Source organism: Cuculus canorus, chromosome 1, assembly GCF_017976375.1.
Source record: "Cuculus canorus isolate bCucCan1 chromosome 1, bCucCan1.pri, whole genome shotgun sequence".
In the NCBI taxonomy this organism is placed as follows: domain Eukaryota; kingdom Metazoa; phylum Chordata; class Aves; order Cuculiformes; family Cuculidae; genus Cuculus; species Cuculus canorus.
This window is the reverse complement of record NC_071401.1, coordinates 88,448,542-88,475,091: the sequence shown is the minus strand read 5'-3', so window position 1 is coordinate 88,475,091 and position 26,550 is coordinate 88,448,542. Positions and strand designations below refer to the sequence as shown.

The following is a 26,550-nucleotide window of genomic DNA, read 5'->3' as shown; positions in this document are numbered from 1 at the left end:
CAGTGGTTAAGAAAACCAGACATGAAATCACTTCCTGCCTTAAGTGTTGCATATTGAACAGAGTTCTCTGGCTGAGGTTCTTCAGCATGCATATGCTTATTGTGTGAATGCATAGGTGGACAGGCCTTTCCCCCCCTCAACTTTCCTGTGAAAGGGATTTTAATCAACTGATTAATCAACCACTGATTTCCAATTTTTTTTTTTTTTTAAATAATCAATCTCTAATGGCTCCTATTTTTCTACTGTGTTGCTGTAATTCAAATCAGCTGCTGCTCCATTTTGAGTTAGGTACAGAATCAGTGCACCCAGTCATCTGTCATGACTGAATGAACAGGAGCCAGGCTTTACAATTGCTACAATCAGGAAAGTGATTGCAATCTCTTGGCTGTTAGAGGAAATTTAATTCAGTGGAGGAGACTGCATGAGTGATTGGATTACTAGTCATAATTCTACATAGAACATCTATTAAAATTTTGTGATTAAGAAAAGCTGTTCTGGATTAGTAATATCAAGTTTCTGGCATTTTCTGTTTTACATTTTTGTGGGGAGGAATGGAACAGTGAATAGCATGATGTGCCATCTCTGTTTTGGAGTCAAAATGGCCTGCACGTTTGGTATGCAGGGATGTGGCAGGCTGGCCTTTTGGGAAAGGAATGTTTGAACAAGGGACTTAGTATTTCTGTCTTTAGCCCAGAATTTATCTGTTCAAGTAAACTCCAAATATTCAAATGTATTCCAGTAATTCATCCTGTAGGGCTTTTGGTCCCAGAAGAATAACACTGCATAAACAAAGTGCAGAATCTGCTGCAATGCACTTCTTCTAATGTTTAACAGAAAATCCAGCTCCCTCAAAATTATACAGGCTGCACTCTTGTGCTACCAACGTGGCTTTAATCCTATCGCTGCTGTCAAAATGCAAATCTTGTTTATAACATGAATTTTAGTTGGGATGATTAAAGGATGTTTCCAAGAAGCAAGACCTGCTATGAGTCTTGTCCTTTCCCCGCCCACCTCCAAGCTATTCATTGCAGGAAATGTTACAGATCCCATTGTGTAGATACAGCCACGATCTGGATATTCTTACATCGACCTGGACATACTTCCTAATTCTGAACATGAATCAAAATATTGCAATCATTTTAGACCAGGAAAAAAAAAAATCATTGTCATGCAACATCTTTTGCAAACAAAACTACTGGGATACATTGTGAGAGGCAGCAATTTCTCGTGAGCGCAAAACAATTTTCTAAATGGCCTGATTTTCCCCAGATCCTACCTGAGAAGTCACCTAATTTGAGAAGAACAACCCCTGCGCTAGAACAACCTCCGCAGCTGCAGAGTAGAGACAAAATTTGAAGTTGCGTATCCTTGTTTTAGAAGTTCAAACCATCTGGGACAGGAAGCATTATGTTTTAATCAAAATACCAATGACCCTTACAGCTCTGCACTAAGTGACTGCAACGTACAGCTTCATTACGGCTCAGTGCTTACATAAGAGCATGAGTCAGACTGCCTAACATAATTAATGAAAATGCAGAGGCTAAAAAGTAACCTGAAGTACATTTAAATACTCTCATGATTGCAACCCACTTTTTAAATTGAGGTGGTGAAATAATGGAGCTTAGGCTGTGCAATCTCAGTGCTAGATCATTTCCAGCCACTCACCTCAGTCTGTTAGTGCTTTAACACCCACAGAAATGGAAATGGGAGTGAGTGCTTCACGCCATCAGATGGCACAGGTCTTCTCAGATGCTGTAGCTGCTGTGCATTTCTCCTCATCTGTGGCTGGAGGATGTTTTTACAGCAACTCAGTGAAGGGAAGAGTAGGAAAGCATTAGCGCACACTGGAAGGCAGAGAGCAGCAAGACTGCTTAGGCTAGAGGAGCCAGTGAGGACATCAGCAGTTGTGGATGGCACGTGCATTTCCCTGGCCTCTTTCAAGCAGTGATCCAGTTGCTGCATTCTCTGTAAAACGCAAGGCAAACAGAAAATAAAGCCAGTATCCACACAGCATGTACTAGTGCCTATTCTAGTTACCATTTTATCTCCCATTGCCACCTATGGAAAGTAGCCAAGACCAGAATTTGAATTATTAGGTTGAGCTGTATTTGAAATTACAAGGAGAACTTGTCATCCACCACCTCAAAGAGAAAGGGAGGAGAGACTGCAGGTTGATTCTACAGAAGTTAAATTATAGAGGTGTCTTCCAGACCCCCAGCAAATCCTTAAGTATAGTCCCAAGCAAAAGTACAAAAAGTAGAGAAATAGCAAGAGGGCTCTTGCCCATCTGCAGCTGCCCTCCAATTTATGGGTGCTTGAGCTCCATCGCACATAAAGGCTAGAACCAGCATGGGGACAAACTAGACAGGAGTGGTGTGAGGGCAAAAGAGCCAAGTGCCCTTGCCCAAATCACACCAAGAGACCAGTGAACCTCACTGAGCTGGTCTCTCCTTAACCTGGATACAAGAACCACACACATACTGAGGCAGACTGTTGGACTGCTGCAAAGCAACCTGAGGCCCAGAGCCCAGGAACATTGTTTGCCTTCCTAGCTTGTCTCAGTCAGTCAGAAGAGGATCACAAGATACAAGGTCATGGATGCGCCATCCATGGAAACATTCAAAGTCGGGTTGAACAGGGCTCTGAGCAACCTGATCGAGAAGATGTTTCTGCTCGCTGCATGCAGTTGGACTAGATGTGACCTTTATGGTCCCTTCTAATCCAAACCATTCTATGAAAAACCTGGGGAACTGGAGAACAGAGAGAAGATGGAAGTGAGCCCTCAGCTCTGAGGGGTAAGTTGAGATGAACATGACTCAGCTGAAAGTATAAATCAAACATTGATAATATATTTTTCTGTAAAATAAAAAAAGTCAGGACCGGTAATAACAGAAAAGCTGCATTTTGAACATATCCAGATTTTCAGGTGGGCAGGACCTTGAAACTATGAAAAAAGCAGGACACTGAGAGACAGAGTGGAGGACCTACTGAACATGCGGGGCAAAGGCACACATAAAATATTTCTCTAGCAAGGTAGAAGAGAAGACCACATTTCCCCTATTCTTAGAATTGCATGTTAAAAAGAAAACAGGTTTCATGCTTACAAAATAAAAAGTAGCTTAAAACTACTTAGAGTGTAGAAATCAAGACAAAGAAAAAAAGCAGAGAGACTGTCAATAGAGTTCCACCTCTGAAGACATACCAGCCCTCTCGCATTATTCATCACATATAAGTGAAGTAATGTCTTTACCTCAATGAGATAGTATGGGATATTCCTGAGAGACATGCTTATAAGTTTGCTGTAATCCATTTTAGGAGGGACAAGGACACAGGAACATGTTTCACTCTTTTAATTTTAAAAGATAGAACAGTAATATTGACAACAGCTGCAAATATATTACCAGCCACCTTTGTCCACAAAACTGAACATACAGTACACAGTACAAAAATAATCTTGGCAGGACACGTTTTGTCTAAATTTGTTTAGAACTTATCATGCTGCAATGCCATTTACTGCTACTACTGTTCGTGTTCAGCAGAATAATTAAACAAATAGCTAAAACAGATTTTAAGCAGAACGAAGGCAGAAAGTGTGTGACATTCTCTAATTGCTGCAACAAATGACTACGCTTGGTTTTAGGCAAACCTCAACAGTTAGAGCTACCCTTAAAAATACATGCCAAGCTCTCAGGAGCAGTAGCACAGAGCCATATAGATGTTATTGCTACAAAGCAGACTTGTTGAAATTACTAATCTAAGTAACAGGCCAAGATGCAGCACAGATGCAGTTCAAAACAACCTGAAAAACACCTAAAAAGCACATTGCAATTCACTTTCCGGAGTCAATGTACACAGTATAATTAACACTGTCTTATTACCATTTATCACAGTATTTGCAAGCATGAAACCAGGCAGAAAGGTTCATAGGACGCAGTGGTAAGGTTCTGCTGAGGTGCCTGTCCTACTGGGTCATAGTAAAAGATATCACTGACACTGTAAGTCTGCATATCGTTTTGGAATACATCACGTGTTCTACCAACAGTTGTTAACACTGTGTGTAAAGATAAATAAATATTTATTTTAAAAAAAAAAAAAAAGAGTTTGCAAAGTGCATGGGCCAGCTCCCAGGAGATGGTTATTTCTGTCATTGTTGCAAAGTTCTGAAAATCAATACTGTAAGTTAGGGAAGCAAAATTTCACTGTTTACCTCACATGGATGAAAATAAGTGGGGCTATCACTTAACTGCTGCATGCTGCCTCCTTCTGGATACTGGAGATTAACGTTTAGGTAGAACGTTCTGCTGAGGGTTGCTGAACCAAAGGGAGGGAAGAAGGGAAGAGAGACCTTTGCAAAGATTGGGTACAACCCGTACTATCTTGTGTGAATCCACAAACTAGACAGCTAATGAAATATGACTCTCAGATCTTTTTTTTAAGGTGTAGGAGGTCCAAACAGCCTTTCTCTTCATTAAGTCTACAGAGCAAACCACAAATTTTACATGCCTGAGGCCGGGCAATGTGCATACCCCTCAAGCCAAAATTATGCAACCCTCCTGTGATCTCTCCTTACCAATTAGCATCAATGGATGCTCAATGGCTGCTCTGTCATTATAATTCAGGTGATATTTTGCAGAATACAACGCAGAATAATTACACTTGGCAGGCCCTCTCCAGGCAGGAAAAGAAAATTAAAAAATACATCCATAAAAATGCTTCTTTCATGCTACCTTAGCATAATCTGCATTGGAAGAGGCACAAAAAAAATGAGCTTCCGGTTTAATGCACCATGACAAAAAACATACCTTCCCAATGCCTTCTCTCTTAAATCATCTGCTAAAGCATCTAGCTGGGAAAGAAAGATCAAACAGTGCCATCTAAAAGGCATTCAAGGAAAGAAATGGTACTTGGACTAGCAAAGAAAGATGGCAACAGCATCCCTCAGAGTCTTTGCTGGCTTCCTCCCACCCTCTTTCAAACATAACATGATGGGTGTGGAGGAGATAGGGAACCCATTTAAAACCTATTTTAGCTTGCTTTTGGTATCTAAGCATGCAAGCAAGAGCATCAACATTTAGAAGCCTAAAGTCCCCATACAGCTGATAAATTGAGCACAGAAAATTCCAGAGAACAAATCTAGATACCAAAGTCTTATGGCAGGGCTTGGAGAACCCTCAGCATCAACTCTTTTTGATGGATACTAGCAATAACCACACTGTCTAAAAATATGTTTCCTGGCCCCACTTGACATTTTACAGCAGAAGTTGCACTTTTATTCTTCTTTAATGGATCAAACCCTCAAAATGTAATCGCAAGGGGGAAAAGACAGTGACGAAAGCCTAATGGTTACCTTACTAGAAAAAAATATAAATCAAAGACATTGTACAACACATTTTTTAAACAGCACTGTAGAGAACGTTTCTTCTCCACTGATGCATCTTCAATTATTCAACTCTGTGAGGAAAAATATTAAAGAAACATCAGCTCTGCTCTGTTTTTTATCATCAGGTTAGGAGTTTATGGATCAATGTTAAAATTGTGGCTATTTTGTCCTAAAAATTACCCTTGAATAAACCATTCATGCACCTTCAATACCACAAACATACATACAAAAAGAAGGCTTTAGCCAAAATTTCCAAATTTCTATCTTTTTGTTCAGCCTGCTAACAGTACATGATGATGCACAATTATAGGTAATTAATTCAAATATCTGGGAAACAAGAAATCACATCTGCAGTTAATCATCTTGTGCTTTTTCCAAGCCATAAATCATTTTTGTAAAGGAAGAGAACAAAGATATGAGAGATATAATTATATGTGACATTTTCCACAAATCAAATGCTTCCTACAAATGTGCCGATAACATCGCAGAACAGCAAAGCTTTGCAGATTGCTCTAGTGTTTATATGATGCTCATCATCTCTCGGAGGCTCATTTGAGGCAGAGTGTGCTACTGTAACACAATATTGTCACTGCAATAGGAGGTTACCTTCACTGTATCACCCCAAATCCCATCAATGGCAAACACCACTGCACTGGCCAAAGTTGCTTCTCAGGTGGAATTTTTCTATTCATATGGTGAACTGCAGTTGACACCTACAGTCTATTAACAGCCAGGCTGATAATTTTGGATACAGGCTCACAGTGAAATTTTGACCCTTTGAAAGGAAAAGGCAGAACTTTAAAGTCTTTATATAAGAAGCTGGGTCATGCTTCCCAGATGAGTCCATTCAGCACAAACTCTACCAGAGGACCAAAGTGAGCAGAAGCTGCAGTAGTAAAGCGCAAATTTTTTTCTTTCAGAGCGAGACCTGATTTAGCTAAAGTTTTTACGCTTAGAAGGTTAGAAGATACCGTTCAAACATCAGAAAAACTCCTGTAGTCCGTGTAACAGCAAAAGTTTTTTTCATTTCAGTTAAAAATTATTTTAAGGTTTTCAGTTCGACGAGAGAAAAGAGCGTCTGTTTTGGGGTCTACCTTAGAGTATTTTTTGTGTTATTATTATTTGTCTCATTTTCTCCATCAAAATGAAATGAAACAAAATCAAACCACCCAACTGCCCAGCATTCCTCTACAACTCTAACTGGTTTGTGCATTTTTTTAAATTTTACAAATTCTTTGAAACAACTTCCAGCAAGTTGAAATTCAAGCTTGTGCCTTCATGTCCAAACAATATTATTAGTTCCAAATTAAATGCAGGTTTGCAGTACAACCAATCAAAACAATTGAAATCAATTCTTTTAAAGAGAGAGGTATTAAAGTGCCAAAAGATAGGTTTGATTTCTCTTTGGGGGATGCTGACACACACACACAAATCTACTACTTAAAGACTGTTTTGATAAGAAAATGGTCGTAAAAATATATGTGCTTTATATTTGTGCTCTAATTTATTAGCTCACAACATCTGCATAAATGAATAGCCAGCTAAAACTAAGACTAGACTTGCTTCACTGCCCAATTTGAGCAGGACTTCAAAAGAAAATGAAGAATAGATAAAGAAGGAAAATGAAGTCAGTTTTCTTGAGCAACTACTGACTTTGGGTTCCCAGATTGAAACTCTGTAAGGTAATTTTATTTTCAAAGATGATTCAGTAATTTTGGAAAATTATCTTGAAGTGGGCAAGCAGTACCTCTGATGATTTTTTAAAGTCACATCAGAATTTTATTAGAAGATATTTATGATGAAACAAATTGTTTTATTAAAGCTGCAGTACTATTTTTAACTAAATAAATACTATTTAATCTAATAATGCTGGGATTTTAAAAGAAAGCTTGTAAACTTACCCGCAGTTAACAAGCAACTCAAAACAAAACTATTATAAAAATCCTTTAAAAAAAAAAAAGATAAAAGACAAAAGGAATGGACGTGAAATTTTATGGTTTGAATTCAGCTGTAAACACATGTATGTAGTTGTATGCTAGGACAGCTACAGATGTCAACATTTCCAGCTGCAGTTACTTAGTTATTTATTCATACTCTGTTCTTCAGCCTGGATTTCTTGTGATTTCTGGATCATGAAGAACATTTGTATCTCTCAATCCAAAGATATTTATTCTTCACAGAACTTTGAATACTGGTGTTTTGATCAACAGGGAATTAAATATTGTTTCAAAGTTTGTTTTTGTCCAATAATTTATATAAGGATTATGTTTCCATGTATTTCTATCTTCTTTCTCAGTACTGGTACTACATTGCCTCCAAAACCAAAATATTTGGGGGAAAAATAAAAAAAGGTAAGAATAGCTTTGGACAAATTTACCAGGTCAAATAGGAAGCTGTGTTCCAATTCTGGAAAATTCAGAAGAAATCTTGTTCATTCAGTTTATTGATCTTCCTTTGTCTTATACCCTGAACAATCTCTTGCCACACAATTATATTATTATCCGGTCTTGCAAGCAAACATGTGCTGTCTTTGGAAAAAAAAAAGATTATAATCCTATCTTATTATGGTGGGACTAATCCACAACAACTATTCAAACCAGCATGCTCTTCACATATAAACTGCATCAGTCCCCAAAGTATGAGGGAACTATGTAAGCATAAAATCACTTTAGGAAACCAAATGGCAAAATTACTGTTAAAACAATTGTTGCAGTTTATAAGATTAATGATTGACTTGACCAAGATGCATTCTTATCATTAAATTCACAGGGGGTTGTTCATAAGATAAAAGTCCTACTATGGTAAATAATTAACTTGCTTGGGCATGCTGGAATGGGATCCCAGCACATTCAGAGAAAATCCCACAGTTGTGCAAATCACTCTGGCATATGCTTTAATCACTACATGATCCGTTGAATCAGTCTTAGCTAACTACGTCCAAACCCAGTATGTGTCTTACCTCAGCAACATATCAGATGGGGACAGGCATATGAACGTATTCCTTCTGTTCAATGATATCACAAGATCTAAAGCTGTCAACTGAGTTAAAAACATAGTAACACTGTATAGTTCTGGAAACTGGGGATTTGTTATGATTTATTTTCACTAGAGGCTTGTTGATTATGTTGAACCAAGTCTGCCTTCTGTACAATGCATTAAAATAACTTTGAGAACAACAGGACACCAGCACTGTACAAGAGCTCACCTCCTGCCTTTCTGTTGTGCAACACAGTGCATTGGCCTTCCTTGGTGGGCTGCAAGACCACCATCCTGCACACTGTGTAGCTCAACAAGCCAACATTGTTTTCTATCCTTCATAACATTACGGTTTCTTCTCTTTCAAATATCAGGGGGCAGACTAAATCTGAATCAGCCTGTACTGTATCAGCGCTGTCTTCTAGGCCATCTTTGACCCAGGAGGATATATATAAACCAGGCATTACTTACTAAATGACTAACTAGAGAATTTACTCACTCCATACCCACCGCAGCCATAGGTGTTCATCAGCTGCACACCAGACACCAGAAGTGACAGAGAAAGCCAGTCCAATCTCTGTTCAAGGTCAAATCTCACTGGCTTCAGTAGAAAAATAATACATAGAAATATTCTGGCTTAAAAACATGTGCATGAAAGTGCAGAATGCATTAAAATCTCAATTGGAGCCTTAATATCCAAGGCAAAGAGTACAACCCTTCCCCACTTTCAAGTGGGCAAAGTGACCAGAGCCTGAACACAACTGAGGTCAGGAGTACCTGAAGTACCCCTCAGCAGTTAAGGTCTTTCAGAGTCTGCGTTTTCCCATGCTGGATCTCAGCATTAATATCCCCTCCACGGGAGTCCCAGGACTGTCAATCATCTTCTGCCAGAGGTTCTGCTCTTCCCCTTGAGAGTCCATCCAGTCAACCTCCTTGCCATTACTTACACCTGGCAATTACAAAAACATGAGGCATTTTGGCATATTATTAGTAGGCACCCCCTTTATATCCTCACTCATTTGGTCCAATAGCACATAAGATGATAAGCAATTTACATTACCACCTCTACAGGGAGTTATACTGAAAACAGGTTTCTCCTGGAGAGCACCAGTTTGTCATTACACAACTTTGTGCCACATGGGCACATGGACAGAGGTACATAAACTTCCCCACTCTGTACCACAAGCAACTTCCTCCTAACTGAGGAAGGAATTCACACTTCCTCCAGATCACATGATCATCAGGAGAAAGGCTGCTGCTGGAGAACAGTAGTCTCCTCCTCTTCACTGGGATCCTAAGACACACTACCAAGGTATTCCCAGTTCTTCTAGACTACATAGAAGTAAAACTGGGCACCAAATTTCACTCAAGGGGGGAAAGAACAAAATCATCTATGGATTAGATGTTGCCTTCTCTCTCTTTTCAAATTCCCCAGGTTCCCATGCACTTTCCATGAATTCAGTAACTTTCCTATCTATCATATACAAGAATTAATCACAGTGCGGAAAAAGGAGAGCAGGAGAAGAAAAGCAATCACCAGTCAGATGGGACCTTACCATTTCCAGTGTTCAAACGAACACCTCCCAAAAAAATATTACTGGAGAGTGACTCCTTGTCCCATACAGTCAGTTCTAGGCAGACGTTACGTATATCCCTTGAATTCAAGCCACTGAAAGCAAAGGTATGATTCCACTGGGGGTTTACACTCTTCTTTATTGTTGGAGTTTTGTGTTTTGTTGCTTTGCTGTCATCTGGGAGGAGGTATCTGGGAGATATAGAAAAGGACAATTGAATATGCAAATGGTATATAACATAATATTCACAAAGAATCACAATCATGTAGAAGCTCAGAGGGGGTCAGGACCACATTTTCTCACTGATGCTAATTTAAACCTATACCTAAAATGCACACTTTGTTCCGTTTGTTCTTATAGTTACAATGCCAGTTATCACCATCAGGAGTCGAAATTTGTTCTCCTTGCCCCATCCATATCTTGGGTCTTAACCTCAACCTTTTTATTTCAGGGAGAATAAATATCAACAGGATCATAAAAGCATTGACTAGAAGGGGCTTCTGGCATTGCCTACTCCAGTCTTCCTCTCAAAGCAAGACATGAATTCCTCCAGAAAGAAATGGAAACGAATGATAAGGTGGGAATTTCAGCAGGCTAGTATGATTAATTTGAGTTGCCCAATCCGCCTGCTGAGTGCAGAAACAGTAATGCTGTGAAGTCTGACCAGCTTTCCACATTCTACTTCTAGTGGAGAATTCCTTCAGTGAAACTAAGCAAACTTAATACTTTAGTTTCAAAATCAGACCTCTGTACAAATTCTCATAGTCTGTACCTTCACTTCCTTCAGCAAAGCTAACAGAATAACTATGTCATTGCACATAAATACTACGCTTTGGATATACAAACAAATTATATTACAAGACCTCCACCAGGAATCCTGTACAGACTTTTACTTGTCAATAAAAGTAAACTAGTTTACTGCAGTGGGTTAACTGTGTGCTAATCTATGTCAAATAATCACAATGTACCAGTGCAGATTAGACCAGTGCAGCATCACAACTGGTTCACAGCAAGCTGATTATGCATTTATGACAGACCAACAGTCCAAGGAAAACAGACTCCTCTTCTACTGTACCGAATAATCCATGTCAGCAACAGGAGACTCTACTAACTAAAGACAGTCTGGAGTACTACTGGCCACATGTTGCTACTGCTAATGTAAAAAGGCTTTGACAACATTTTCTCCCTGAAGTCTGTTGCAAGTTGCAGAGGAGAACAAGTTGTAGTGGGATCAGAGAGTCTATTTTCAGTAAAGGGAAACACCTTCACATACATCAAGAAAAGAGGTGGTGTAGGAAGAATAGCTCTAACGTTTTCTACATTAAGTGTGTGAGTTTAGTGGTAGTTTGAAGTGCACTACAAGATCAAGATAAACTCTCAGCTTCACCAAGAACTTAAATGCAGAGTGTTTTCTATGGTCCGAATTTAGTAACAACACTCAAATTATTACTAACAAACAAGAGTATCTCTAAAAGTCAGACATTCCCAAAGACAGCATTGAGAGCAAAAACTGGCAAAGAAAGCTGTTTTAAGCTATCCATTATTTTCTAAATGCAACATTTCTAGTGCACAACTTACATTCATGAGAAGTCCAAAATAATGAGGTATGTGTGATTATGCTCACTTTATTAAAACACAAGTATATCCTAAATGTAGCATTTTCTGTATAGCATTTTGACTGTCCATCACAAAATGCTGTTTATCCAATAAAAATGTGCATGCATGTAATACTATGTATGTTTTTATGTATGCACATGGATATTGGCGTATAAGTGACACGGACCTTAAATTTTTCAAAATTATGCGTCTTTAAGACAAAACCTGAAAGCCATCAGAGCAGAATCTTTAGACACCTTCTGCCAAAGCATATTAAATGTTATCAATGAGATGTAATTAGAATTAAGACACTACATTTGAAGTCAGTGATAGACTTTCTGGGAACCCTCAGGCTTTAAATGTGCTCTTTGACACTGTACTACATGCTAAAGGGATTTCACAATTAAGTTCTAGAAAAAGAAACACTGAACTATTTATAGTATAAGAGAAATATGCTAAATTAGAAAAGATTTTTTTTCTTCAGTTTTCTCACACATAATCAATTTTCTCTTTCTGTATGTTTCATGTGACATCCATTATAAAGAACATCAGCTTGATGGAGGATGCCAGCCTTTATAGGTGCTATTTGCAGTTTTACAAGAAATCCAAAGAGACTTTATCTTCCTGAAAACAAGTTTCTTATTCAGGACACTACTCCTCTTAGGCAAAAATATGTACTGTTTCAGGTTTCCTGAAAATGTAAATGTCACCATCAGATCAGGTATCATCTCCAGTGTGAGAGCCCTAATTTGCAACTTCTTGCCTTCAGGAGTGATGAATATTAACCTAACTCCCTCTGACAACTCAGTGGCGATGTTTTCTTTTCCCAAACGTTATATTCTATAACAGCATGTGCACAAGCACACTGCCTACTTCCATGTGAATGACTCTAGCTCTTGACTTAGTGGCATTTAATACAACTGTATTTAACCAGTAGGACAACTCCCTGTCCTTATTCCACAGCATTCTTCTTTTCAGCATATCATTTCAAGGTGCCAGTTGCTTTTCAGGACTGACATCCCATACACACATATACAGATACATTGAAAAAAATTGGGGTCATCCAAAATACAATTCAGTGCAGCCATTAAACATGGGGAGAAAAAAAAACCACAGACCCTTTCACAAAAGTGTCAGACGTGCTTCCTGATTTCACTGCTGTTAAATTTTTTGCTTCTTTAATAAGGACTTCTAATATACCTCCAGATGGCATGTGAGAGTCTCCCTTTTTTCCTTTTTTAAAGCTCTTCTTTCCTACACAAAGATCAGAGTTGCAACATCATCATCATCATCATGTATTACAACATACACTGCAAGACTGGCATGTAAATTGCCTCTGCTAGCGTTTTTTTGTCATTTACTGCAATGGGATTAAAGTATAACATTTCTTATGAGGAGACTCTGATTCTCTATATGTAGAGAAACTAAAAAGGCAGGGGCAGAAAAATCACTCCATATATGATAAAGAACTTGTAACTATCATATACTAACTTGTATATGATAAAGAACTATGTAACTAGCTACTCCTTGCTGGACATAACAGTGTGCCCTACCTGAAATCCTTTCTGAATTGAACTATTTGTGGATTACTATGCCGAACACAAAGAACTGCATGTCCTCTAAGTCCTACTCTCCTTTCAGAATCCACTTCTACCACTGATGTTAAGGCAGTCCTGCACCACAAGCAAATTATAAAAATATCTGTCCCAAAGCTTAAAATGTAGAAATACAATGCATGTATTCCACATGCTCAGATACAGTGCTCCTCAGAGACTGTGACAAAGGACCTGGTGCTCACTGCTTTTGAGCAGCAGCGTGAGGGGACTTATCCTTGCTGCTGCTGCAGATTCCAAGAGGCTTACCAGCAGGGATTATACACAATAACTCAGGCTGAAAACATCAGAAAAAAAGATTAGGAGAAATGTTAAAACATACTAATGTAAATAAAAATGTGTTTCTGGACTTTTCAGACAACAATTAGCTTAAGAGAGAAAACCCTGTCATTAGTGCTAGCAGAGGGAACTTCACCTGTCACAAACAAGAAAGAAGTCCAATACAATTATCAATCAGATCCTAATGCTAACAAGCAATACTGTCACTAAGATAGCGGTTTACATATCTGCTATATCCATGTATGCTCAAGGTGCTATCCTCATTTCAGATTACTGCTGTTCCTCATGCTGCTACAATGTAAAGAGTAAATAACTCTTTTCCCGTGTTCATTGTTGATGAAAATAATTGCTTACCCTAAATAATTCGAATAATATTTTACTGGACTGAATTACAGGAGTAATATTATAAAACAGAGCAGAGGTAAAACAGTGAAAAACAATGAAAATGAGGTGATAGGTAAACTTAACGACATTTAAGCATGATAAACTAAGTTAAATCTATTACTTTGATCAGCTATACACCATATATAACTAGCTGAACAAAGAACCCACAGACTATGACACAGACATTTTATTTCTGTGTGGCTGCCCTTGATCACATTACCTAATGTCCGATTTTTTTTTTAGTTCAGTCCCCGCCATGCATCAACACTTGACTGCACAATCCTCCTCCCCTCACTCTCCTTGTAGGAGAAGAGGACAGAGCATAAGAAACATTCACAGTTCAAAATTTCACAGATAAAGATAGCTAATATATTTAAATATCATTTCAACTGTTTCTTTGCCCTAGGTGAGGATTTTTAATACAGAGCATATTATCATGTGCTGCCATTAATGTTTGTTTTACCTTGAAACTGCCCTAGAGGAAGCATTAAGTTTCTGTCTGGGGGAATGTAACGCAAAACGACTGTCAGTTCTCCTTTATACTGAAGCCCAACATCTGTCGCAACCTCCACCTGAAAAGAAAAAAATGTGCAAACAAAAAAAAACCTAGAAATTCAGCTAAGGTTAATCGTTCACCTTGTCCTTTTGATTTTAATTTCATTGTACCGATACAGTGTTTGAAGCACTTCTTTAACACATGAAGACATAGCAACTTACTTTCAGGTAATTAGACATTCAAGCTTGAATGCAATCACATTTTAGAAAACTTTGAGCTAAGGGATGCAAGCACTCAAAAAAAAATAAAGGCATGTGGCATTAGACAGCTTTGAGTGAACATACACAGGAGATTTCTAGGATAAATAAGTGAAGCATACAAACAGAAAAAAAACCTTGAAATTACTTCTGGACATACAAACGGCAGGTAATTTAAGCTGACATCCAGCTCTTACGTCCCTCAATCAGTATTTTAAACTGTAATTGGTTTAATATATTTCTGAAGAGTCACTCCTGAGTCACTCTTGGAATGGAAGTGTGGGGAACCAGGGTGGTGGAAGAAGACAGAGTCCAACTCTGAAATAGAAAAACTTTTTTACATGGCTACTATTTCTGCACCTTTTTGTTTTATAAATGTTTAAACCTTGCCCAGAAAGAAGGCATTCTGCACTCCTCAGAGCATTCTTGTTAAAAGAACATTAGGCCTTCAATGACATATGCTGAACTTATATTTGCATTGTAAGTTGGAAACTAAATTTAAAAAAAAAAAACATGCAAAAAGTACATGGTATGTCAGATCAAACCAACTTGTTCTAGAAAACTAAAGGGCAGTGAAAAAGAAATCTTGTACATTTACGCTAGAGATCAGGCCTATAAAAAATTCAGGCATGTGCTAACCTTGCTCAGTGATGTCCACTAATGGAGGTGGAACTACTCTTATGCTCACATTCCTGTATATGCTTCAGTGCTTCAGGTTTTGCATGCAAATAAACAAACCTTCCTGAACCCTCACAGTGACAAAGCACATGTATAAAGAAAGAGGGCCCTGGAGTGCTGACAAACACACCGTGGTAACAGCCAAGACTTTGAAGAACTGCTTATAAATAAATATTTGTTTGATAGCGATGGTGTTTCTCTGAAATGCATTCAAGCTTGTTTCCTGACTCCCCCAAAAGGTAAAAATTCTATTATTAAGAGAAAAGAGAACCAGAAAAGACCTATCAGAAATACATATGGTGATACACACAGTCAGCACTGCCTTTTTAGGCTCCAGGCTAAGGCACTAACCATGTTTAGTGGGGCTAAGTCTGTTACACAAGGATGGGACAAGGAGGAAAGCAATTTTAGTGATAACAATGTGGCTCTTTTGTGACTTAGAAGCACTTTTACAGCAACACAGGCACTCCTGCACTGACTCTGAGAAATATGGTCCTGCCTTCACCGCTGTCTAATGTCAGTTGGTACAACTGAGGATAAAAGAAAACCTGTAGTAAATGGCTGTAGAATAATTTGCACATCTAATTTTGCCAGTCAGGCAGCTCAGTGGTGGTCCAAACTATGCAAGTGTAGGATCAAGTTTCCCATAAAGGCAGCAAGGATTATTTTTTCTGATAAAAACAAACTGGTAGACATGTGATGGCATAAGTTACGTCAGGAAGAATATGTCAACCTCCCCCCAAACCCACTTACGACACTCACCATGACTGTGATACGTATCATGACTCTGCCCCTAATTCAACCACATGGCTATTTTCTCTTCTCTTTCTGATTTGACCACATTGCTCTTGAAAACCAACATTCAATGCTCATAGAAGAAATTGGACTTAAACTCTCCAACCTTTTTTGCTGATGTGGCTAAATGATTCATGATAAAATAAATAAAGCACTGTAACAAAACTCAGAAAATATTTCACTGGGAGAATATGGGAGTTCATATGGAAGAACAGTGTATAATTTGCATGTATATCAACTTGTGCCTTTTTTAAAAAAAAAAATATGCAATAATTCATTTTGATATTTCAAAAATAATATTATCTATGCTGATCAACTTCCTTAGCAGCATTTTAAGATTAGAAATATTATTTGTAACAACTTTGGAGGCAGACAAGAACAATTCTGTGTTTGCTTCTTTGGTAAAAAAGAACTAATTTTTAAATCCTCTTAATGGGTTTGGAAATTATCAGACAACAATTTCCAGCTGGAATGTCTGAAAGGCTCAGCACCTCATTACATTTTCCTTGAACAGGAGAGCTTCATGACTATCTTCTTTTTCCTCCGTGTGTGGATTAACAGAAACCACCCATACAAACACAAGTTCCAGAGGTTGAAATGAGATGACAAAGAAACTACTGCACAATAAGAAGCTCAACTTTAGACCAACACAGCATAGAAACTGGAAGAAAAACAAATCCCAGATGTGCATATTATTGGTTTAGACCTGTGGATACTAAATTATAACAACTGACACCAGCCAGAGTGATGACAGATATGCAAGAAGAATTTTCTTCTGTTCCAAGAGCAGACCCAACAAGAGCAATCTACATGAAGCAAGTTGTAAGGAGAACAGTATAGTCCTGGCCTGAACACGATGCTGACTGAAATATGTTTACCATCATAGGCACTTTCTCTTCCTGGTCTCACCTTGTCTGGACCATGAAAGAAAAGCTGGTGGTCACCCTTATTAACAAAGCTGAACTCGAAAACCAATAATAATCTTCCTTTTCACTTATGAAGTGGGAGGTGTGTTAAGCATTCAGAGAAGAGACCAATTTTCTTATGTATCTTCTCACAAATTGTTACTAAAATATAAATTTCTGACAGTTTAGATGTAGACCTTGCAAAGACCTGTACCTAGAAAGTAATTATACAGAAATCAGATCCATCTCCCACCTGAGACCAAGGCACAAATCAAGCCCTCCCTCCTAAAACACTGAATATAACACTATTTCCTCAAAAATAATGAACGCAGCAAACAATTCAGAGTCTATCTACACATGTTAGATTTTTCTGCAGCAAGAAAAATAGACTTTCTGAAATGACAATCCAAACCACTGGAATTTCTGGGGAATCTGGCTGCTGCAGGAGAAAGCGTCTAGTCCTCTAACTTACAACAGCTCTTTGAATCTCTTCCAAAAATAAACACCTCAGCCAAAGCGGGGGCTGCCCCAGAGATGGAAGTCATCCTAGCTTATAGAAGTCCAGCGCAAGTTCTTTTGTCCAGACCAATTGGTTTGCCTGCTGAGAAGCCTTATCTCATACCTTCCTAGTTAAGGTGAATAAGAGATTGAGTCGTTTTGTCACAGCAGAAAATTGTGAAGCACTTTGAACTGAAGCAAAAAACTATTTCTTTAATAAATTGTTATGGGTTGGGTAGAGAGGAGTGGTAGAAAAGTCCTTTGGTTTATGTGTTATTTTAAAAAAATAATCAATTTTTTTACTAGGCCATTTCTCTGCTGTAGTTTGCTACAAGATGAAATTATAGTTTATTTAAAAGATAGGGTGGTTTTATTTGTTTTTAATCAGCCAATCAGATGTAGTTTTCATGAAGACTTTAAAGCCAGTATGTTTTTATTGAATAAAGAACAAATACAATATTTATAATTACCGTATTAGACACTCCGAGTCACAATTTTACAAACACTTTCCAAAGGAAAAATAACTAACCCTTGCTAAATTTGCTTCACAACAATTTCACCAGCCGCTGGAAACCCTTACCTTGGGCTGGAGTACAAACCACTCATCGCCCTGATTTTCGAAGTTCCAGGAATCTAATGGAATTTCCACCTCCCCAAGGAAGCTGTTGTGTCCAAATCTGTCATAGTGCCAGACGGAAAGCTGCAGGGTCCTCGTTTCTAACTGTGTGTGACTGATGACATACTACCAACCAAAAAGGGAAAAAAGAAACTCTCAGAATATGCATAAATAATAGTTTCCATGGAGCCTTTTACAGTCTTAGTTCAATTTCATGAAGCCCACAGCAGCTAACAAATCAAACACGAAAGAAAGATTTGTTTTCTTTGCAAACAAGATTGATCTAGATAGAAGGCCCATAATGTTAGTATTACATCTAACTCTTTTTTATTTGCAGTATGATCCAATGTTTAATGTTACTATCAGAACTTGGTTTTTTCCGCATAAATATCCAGTAAATACTACCCAGTAAATACTGGGTATTTACAACTATATAAGTATATTGCGATGCTTGAAACTGTGATCCTGTTAATTCCTCATAATTTTATGCAAAAGAAGCAGATCAACATCAGTTTAGTTTGTAAGAAGAAGCTCCACTGGTTCTTTCATCCTTGAAGAGTCTGCCGTACGCTACTTTGCAGAATAGAGTCCTCCTCTCCTTTTTAATTGTATCTTTGTAATTTTGAAAAATTGTTCTGAAAACAAGTAAATTTGCATCTGCAAAGCATTCGCCAAGCATCTCAGTCTTACTAACCATCGTTGGTTTCAAAAGCTATTAAAAAAAATCCCCTGAAGAAACATCATAATTCTAGTAGATACACAGAAAATTATAAACATCTGGAATTCTATCTCCACAGACTCTGATTTTAGCAGAAGGCCATTAATTCCCTGAAATGCACCCTTCTACTAGTGTTAGTTGAGAAGACGCAGATGTCTACTATTTTACATTAAGAACGTCTGGACGCAGACACATATTCCTCAAAAGCTGAAACAGTCAAGTCAGTTGGCAAGCCACCCAAGTAGGCTATTCATGTACAGATATATCTACTAGATGCCAACTAGTTCCACCGGGAGAGATGTCATATTTAGCAACAATGGAATAAAAGTCAAAGAGTGCAGATACAATCATTTAGTTATTTTTCTTTTCCAGCAGTAGGAACAGTTGCAACAAAGATTTAGCACTTGCTTATCTACTTGCAATTCGAGTAAGCCCTCTTTGTTACAATTCATATTTTTAGCAGCTGCCAAGTCCTATCCTCCCCGAGTTCCAGGCTAGCAAACATGTTTAGTGTTCCTTGCTAAACAGAGTCTAAACATTTTTTTTTTCCCCAGTTCAGGCAAGTAAAGTCTTAACTTTACTAAAAACCATTTAAAAATAAGGCTATACAAAAGATTCTCCCTTGGCGAGGAGTCTGGCCAGACCAAATGTGTGTAAGTCTGCAAAACAGTTTTGTATCCAGGTTAAGCCAAGTATACTGGCCAGGGAACATCTATTAGCCTCTACTATAGAAACTTATTTAAAACGTCACTTAAATTACAGAAAAAAAGAAAAAAAGAAAAAGAAAAATTCAGCAGAAATTAGAGTTTCTGGCCTTGTGACAGCTGTCTGGTGGATCTCTTGCCAATCAACAAGGAAGTGGAATCATCAGGAACCTTAGAGTCCAGGTGCCAGATAGGCAGTAAAGTGGGCAGAAATGCTACCATTCCCAAAGGCACCATGAGCCAAGGAGGTGAATAAGTAGCTCACGAGGAGCTTAAAATAGTGCAGCCTTTGTATGTAGTGGATGTGAATAAAAAGGCAAGGAAGGAAGAGTCTGGGCACTCTGCTCTGCTAGCCCCTGTAGTGATTGATCGGAAGTAATCCGTCATCATCTTTTGCAACAGAAAATGAACTTCACCACAGCTTTTTAGGAAGGTAGGTAGTGAAGCCATTGTTGGCATTTTCTGATCAATGTCAGTTCTGCTTTAAAAATAAATTAAAACCTTTGAAGAAATTCAGATTTCACTGCAAAAGGTTATTTTCTTTTCAAAATCACTCAGATGGGAAGTTTTAATCTAGCTGTATTTCAGCATCAGTTGCTCACTTAAGGCTTAGAAAATATTTAAGGTGCTTTTAACATCTCTAAGCTCAGGTTAGACAGGAATATCAGCAGTTTTGAAGATTTGTGGGAACTAATAGAAGTTTTACTTATAAAGGGGAGAACCAAACAAAAACACATCCTCGGTGCTGAAAGCCAGAAATTTCAACTCATGGGATCAATAGACAGTTTTGCTTAACTACATTCCTTTTCAGGCATCTATTCCAAAATCTAATCCCCATACTGGAACACTTGCAGAAAATGCCTGCTAGCACAAGCAGAACATTCATCACACCCTGAGAGAGAGAGACAGTGTTCTCACCTTCAATGTTTCATTAAATTCAGGATTGGTGCTGTTACTTTTAATTTTGGTCTTGCGTTTACTTTGGCGGGACTTATCAGGCAGAAGGTATGCTTTGACATATCTGTAGATCAAGTAGTACATTATTAGCAAGAAATAAAAATGACCAGTTTAAGCAAGGACCTGATATTGTTGCACCAGCAACACATGCAAGGTAATTAATTTTTGCAGTTTAAACACTGTACACATGTAACAGAATATATGAAATGTGGAAAGACATAGTCTTTATCTATGAACATATCAATGTTATTTAGATATGAACAGAACAACAAAAGGCAGAGCTATATTAGTCTACTCATCCTCAGAAATGCAGAAAAATTTCCTAACTCTTTCCCTTTATGTTATGTAATTACTTACTGGTTACATATGAAAACACATCAACTGAAAATACAAGAGAATGAAAATTTTCATACCTTGCATATGACAAGATTGTACATGAGTAGAGACACTAATTATTACTTCCTTATTAGAGAATTTACATATTATACTGAAAATTATAACGAGAAGATCAGAAAACACAGTCCTTGCAAACTGAATCTATGGGTGCCTGAAACCAATGGTCTCCATCCCTCCATCCAAAACATCAGTACTCATATGCCTAAGCTTTGAGTCTAAAAACAAGTAATCAATTCAGCCTCTCTATTCCTTCATATTTTTTCCTTTCTGCAAAGACTGCTATGAAACAGGTTGATAATTTCAATAATCTCATTGTTTCCCAAGAACAGGCATACGTTACCCTAAGAAATATATTGAAAATTCATTTCCCACAGGGAATTCAAGCCCAACCCTTGTCAAAACACTGGCTTGTAGCAACGAGATCCCATGAGTTATCAGGTTTGTATCATAACCCCAGGCTACATCACAGCACATGACATGGTGGAGGATACTTCTAGCAGAGCCTAAAAGGAAATTCTTTTCTGTGCTTACGGATCGGTTCTTTGCTTCTTCTCATCTGCAACAGCCAGATTTCTGCAACATTTTACCAGGATGTTGAGGGCACCTGTTTTGTAGCTGTAGTTGATGTTGAGAAGGATTTCACCTCTGACCTTCACGTCGCCATAGTCACCGGTTTCACTGTATACACTCAGCATGCTGTTAATGCTAGTCTGTAGAGGGAGAGCAAAAGGACTTAAAACCTTAAACAAATTACTCATTCCCAGAATTTGTTTTTTTCATACAGTCCCAGCCTTGCAATATTGTCACTCTTGTTAGGACTTGCTATGAAAACAGATGTAAGAGAGAAGAAATATCGCTTGCTTCTATTTGATGTAACAAGGAATAAGAATTGTTATTAATAATAGCTTAAATGCCTAGACAGTTTTCCATGCAGGACTCAAAGCTATTTGTAAACATGACTAAATTTAAGTTACCACTACAGGCTACATAAATTGCAAGCTCACCTAAGTTCCAAGCCAAAAAAAAAAGTCACCTTTCTGGCTAAGCTGTCCGCCTAATTTTTTTACTGAGTCTCAAAAGGCAACTGGTGACAGATTCATTGGAAAAAATTATAAAGATACTCCCCATAATGGAGATGATATAGCAGCATGTTTGTTTAAAGTAACAACCACCTCACATTAGTAATTCTAAAAGAATGAGCAAAATTCCATACCCACTATTCGGCAATTTTCCTAAAGTCAAAAAAGTTTAGCAAAAATCCTATAAAATTTTCCACCACAGTGTAATGTAACATGTCTCAATCTCTTTTTTTCACTCATACCATGCAGAATATTGCTATGAGGATTTCCTCCCCCAAAAGATTACAATTAGGAAAGAACTAATATTTTTAAAGAAAACCAGAGCAATATGCACAGTGCCAGAACCAAAGATATTCAAGAAGTCTGGTGCATGTTTTATTTTGAGTTATTGAGCAAAATTGCTCAAAAACATATCATAGAATCATAGAACTTTTTGGTTGGAAAAAAACTTCTAGATCAAGTCCACTACTAAACCTTATGCCTAAACATTTCATTTACCCATCTTCTAAATATCTCTAGGGATGATGACTTAACCACCTGCCTGGGCAGCTTCTGCCAGTGCCCAATAACACTTTCTGTGAAGAAATTTTTCCTGATGTCTAATCTGAACCTCCCCTGGTGCAGCTTGAGGCCACTTCCTCTCATCCTATTGCCTGTCACTTGGGAGAAGAGACCAACACCCACCTTGCTACAATCTCCTTTTAGCTAGTTGGAGACAGTGATAAGTTCTCCCCTCAGCCTTCTTTTCTCCAGACTAAACAACCCCAGTTCCCCTAAATTGCTCTTCATAAGACCTGTTCTCCAGCCCCTTCACCAGTTTCATTGTCCTTCCCTCTGAATGAGCTCCAGCACCTTGTTTTTCTTGTGGTGAGGGACCTAAAACAGAACACAATATTAAGGTGCATCCTCACCAGTGCTGAATACAGGGGCACAGTCACTTCCCTGGACCTGCTGGTCACGCCGTTTCTGATACAAGCCAAGATGCCATTGACCTTCTTTGCCACCTGGACACACTGCTGGCTCATGTTCATCCATCTGCCAACCAACACCTGCCCCCTCCCAGATCCTTCTCTGCCAGGCAGCTTTCTAGCCACTCTTGCCAAACCTCTAGCGTTGCATGGGGTTTTTGTGTTCCTAACCCACAGGAACCTTGCAACAAACACAAATACAGTCTTCAACACAAATGTAGAAAAGAGAGAGAAACCTAAAAAACAAGCTAAGCAGAGGATTCAGGAGAACTCACAGTATCACCGTCTGTTTCAGGCACATTTAAATAGGTCCATTTTCTGTCAGAGCCATCTGGGGAGTTCTTTAAAGAAGGCAGTGCAAAAGGTCAAGAGAAAAGAGCATTAGATAGCAGCAATAAGAAAGAATAAGCACAGTGATAAATCTTTACTTATATAGACAGATAAAGGAAGTTTGTATTGTGAAGCCAGAGCAAACAAGAAGAAAGTATCACCAAATCAGAGAAAAGCTGTTTCCCATATATTTCAGGTACTGAAAGACACATAGCTCAAGGTAATTAAACTTAAATATCTACTGTATCAAAATAAACAAGTTATATTTTAGAACATCAACCCAAATCCAGATCTGCTGACTTATATTTGGATTTTTCCACATTTATGTTTGCATGAAGCCAGTTCTCACTTAAGCTAGTCAAAAGGTAAGCATTCACAAATTTGCAGGAGTGGTACCTGTGCAAGAAAGTGCAGTTTCTCTCTGGAGTTTGTAAGAATAGCTAAAAACACATACAATTGCTTAAACATGTCACGCTTTAGGAAAAAGATACGGTAATAGAATATTGGGGGAAACATTTCTCCACCTCTGCTTGCTAGAGCAGTATTGGGAAACCTCACCAACAAACTCAAGAGAAACTGTATTTTTATCTACCTCCTTCTCTATCAGCTGAACAGAGGAAAGGGGAATACAGTTAAGGGGAAGAACCACATAAAAAGAATTGCTCTGTGGCAAAACTCAAGCACCTTGCCTATGGTCACTGCAGCAGAGAAAGATGAAGAGATAAGCAGGTCTGTGTCAATGCAGTAAACCACAACACCACGTGAAAAATCAGAACAAGCAATCATCCATAAAGTTAATTTTATACATCATATAGGAATAATAAATGGCAAAAAGAGTTGATTTTGATTTGTGTTTTTGTTTGGTTTTTGTCTTTTGGGTTTGTTTTTTTTTGGGTTTTTTTTTTTTTTTTATTTCTGCTGCGCATCTTTATCCTTCATTTAAAAAAAAGAAAAATGCTTGCCCTTTTATTCCTTTGTACGGCTGGCTGAAATTCCATGAACAGGACTGGATAATATTAGTGAAGAATTAGCAACATGCAACAACAAATGAGTCATGTTTCCACCTGCTCCAAACATGCTTTGAGCTAAATTCCAGCCTTTACTGTTCATGCATTTCCACCTTTAGCACACATGAAAATTTGTATCCTTGGACACCTTCAGCAAACTTAACGGTCCCAGTATGTGTGACAAAATGCCTGAATTATCCCTGCAAGAGAGAAGTAACAATTTGGGAAAAAAACAAGGTTATACTAATGTGAGGAGGTGGATGACTTGTCCTCTATTGAATCAAAATATTCTTTTTCTTGATCTTTATGTTAAGTGGGCAGTGAAGGATGATTGCTTGGGGGAACACACTCTCCCCTCCAGAACGTCCTAAACAAATAAATGACCTCTGATGCTAGAATCAGAATTACTTACAAACTACAAACAAAATAACCCAAATTCAGTTGAGCTATTTTATATACTTGAATTTTTTTCTGTACAGACTCTGTTCTGTGGCATTTACATTCAACATTGTATACACTAAATTAAATTTTCTTAAGAAACCTACTAATTTTCTAGTTTCATAAGTAGTAAACAACCGCTACACAGGGAGGATGAGTAGTCTCATTTTAGTACCTCACTACAAATTATATTTGTGTTGCATCATATCTTATCACTGCAGTAAGTCTTACTGATAACACATTAATAAGTTTAGAGGAAAAATCGGTGAAGGATACAGGGAAAACTAAATACATAGTTCATGTATTAGCTTTGGGAAAACACAAGGAAAAATACCCTAATGCTGAGACACAGTTCTTGTTCAATGTCACTTGCCATTTCCATTTTTGCTCACTCATGTTACGGGTAGATTCTAAATACATTTACTCTCTGACATGTTTCTTCCTTTACCTCAAATGCCCATTGTCAGTGTCCCCATAGTGTACTTTAAATTCTCACATACAAAATAGAAAAAAAACCAAAGAGAAACCATGCAATTAGAGCCTACTGTTCATTAATAACGCTATTTCAACATGACTTAATAGTAAACAGTCATTTGGCAGATAAGTACATGAAAAAAAAATCCATACAGTGCAGACAGCTCAAAGGCTTACAAAAAGCAGAGTAAAAGTAAAAATAGGAGAGAGTGGTAATGTAAATAACCAACAGCACACACTTAAGGGGAATAATTCATTAAATAAATAAATAGAGAGAAGCTGTAAAATTGACCTGCTCTTGTAGTTGCCATTCACAAATTCACCTTTCACATAACAGGCAGTGACATTAAAAATCATGCTATAGCAAATACAGAGAAACAAGAGCATTGAGACGTGAGATTATCTCGTATCTACAGCAGTGGAAAAGCTACGCTCTGCTTAAGAAAATGTCAAAGGGAAATTTAGAGCAAGGAACAAAACCCAACGCACAGAGAGAATGCTGCCTACATTACGCAGAGGGAAGGCTCTTTAAATGCACTTCCTAAATTAAGGGCCTAGACAAAGAAATAACTTAAGCACCTGCAACCCTCATATCAATATTTAGAGGAAATAAAAGTAATTCTGTCTATGAAATTCATGAGACAAGCAAAAATTGGAGACAAGAAGTCATAGTCAACCTTCGGAAAGTGGGTGTAGTCAGGCAAATGCCAACAGGCTACATCTGCCCAAGCCTGATCACGTGTGAATTGCCACATGTCTTTGTTGTGTCCGTATCGGTGAACTACGCAAATTAGGAGGTAAAAGGGTCTGAACACAGCCAGATCTAAGATACCAAAATATTCTCTGATGACAGTTTTCTCAGCCCTTTCTCCTCCCCATGTAAGACAAGTTTGGATTCAGCCAACTCCATCTCTTTGTGATCAAGAACTTAAGTGGGCATTCTCTGGGTTCTGTTTGCATGGGGACTAAGGAGAAGTAGTTTAGAAAGGACTGTTCATCGGTTATTGCCATGGACCAAGTTTACTCTTGCCTTTTAGCATACAGACTCTTCACCCCTCTTCTCCCTATTTAACTCTTTCATCTTCCACTTGAAGTTTGGTGCAGTTTTCTCATACTCTGTATGCTGATCAGAGCTATTCTGAGGCACAACTCATGAAGAACAGTGGTGAGAGAGGGCTCTCTGACTTCTCTGAAGCTGCCCACATCCTAAGCGTCAGATCCCAGAAATGAGGTACACAGCAGGAAGTCATAAACTAGATATGATGAAGGCTACTGTTATCATCCATTTTCCCTCCCAGTGAACAGCAGACTGCATAATGGACAGCATAAGTCTTGTTATACCAGTTTTGTTGCACCTCAAGCACTTGTTAGAACCTGAAAATGCAGCTGCCCTCGTAAAACCAATACTAAATTGCAAGACTGCAAGTTAGAC

The 26,550-nt window shown here is 38.1% G+C and overlaps 1 protein-coding gene across 3 annotated transcripts in view; it reads right to left on the bottom strand.

Annotated features, from left to right (window-relative positions):
- Nucleotides 1-3,393: 3,393 nt before the first annotated feature.
- Nucleotides 3,394-26,550, bottom strand: part of SYTL5 (synaptotagmin like 5) — an 87,794-nt gene continuing 64,637 nt past the window's right edge. For 2 of the 3 annotated variants that reach the window (XM_054056739.1, XM_054056740.1), the window contains 8 exons: nucleotides 23,145-23,210; nucleotides 21,354-21,532; nucleotides 20,388-20,490; nucleotides 18,012-18,173; nucleotides 14,266-14,374; nucleotides 12,645-12,780; nucleotides 9,913-10,121; nucleotides 3,394-9,305 (listed from right to left, as the gene is read on the bottom strand). In XM_054056739.1, coding sequence (XP_053912714.1) covers nucleotides 9,163-9,305; nucleotides 9,913-10,121; nucleotides 12,645-12,780; nucleotides 14,266-14,374; nucleotides 18,012-18,173; nucleotides 20,388-20,490; nucleotides 21,354-21,532; nucleotides 23,145-23,210 — 1,107 coding nt within the window. In that variant the 3' untranslated portion in view covers nucleotides 3,394-9,162. The remainder of the gene's footprint in view (nucleotides 9,306-9,912; nucleotides 10,122-12,644; nucleotides 12,781-14,265; nucleotides 14,375-18,011; nucleotides 18,174-20,387; nucleotides 20,491-21,353; nucleotides 21,533-23,144; nucleotides 23,211-26,550) is intronic. The other variant, XM_054056741.1, reaches the window with a different exon arrangement.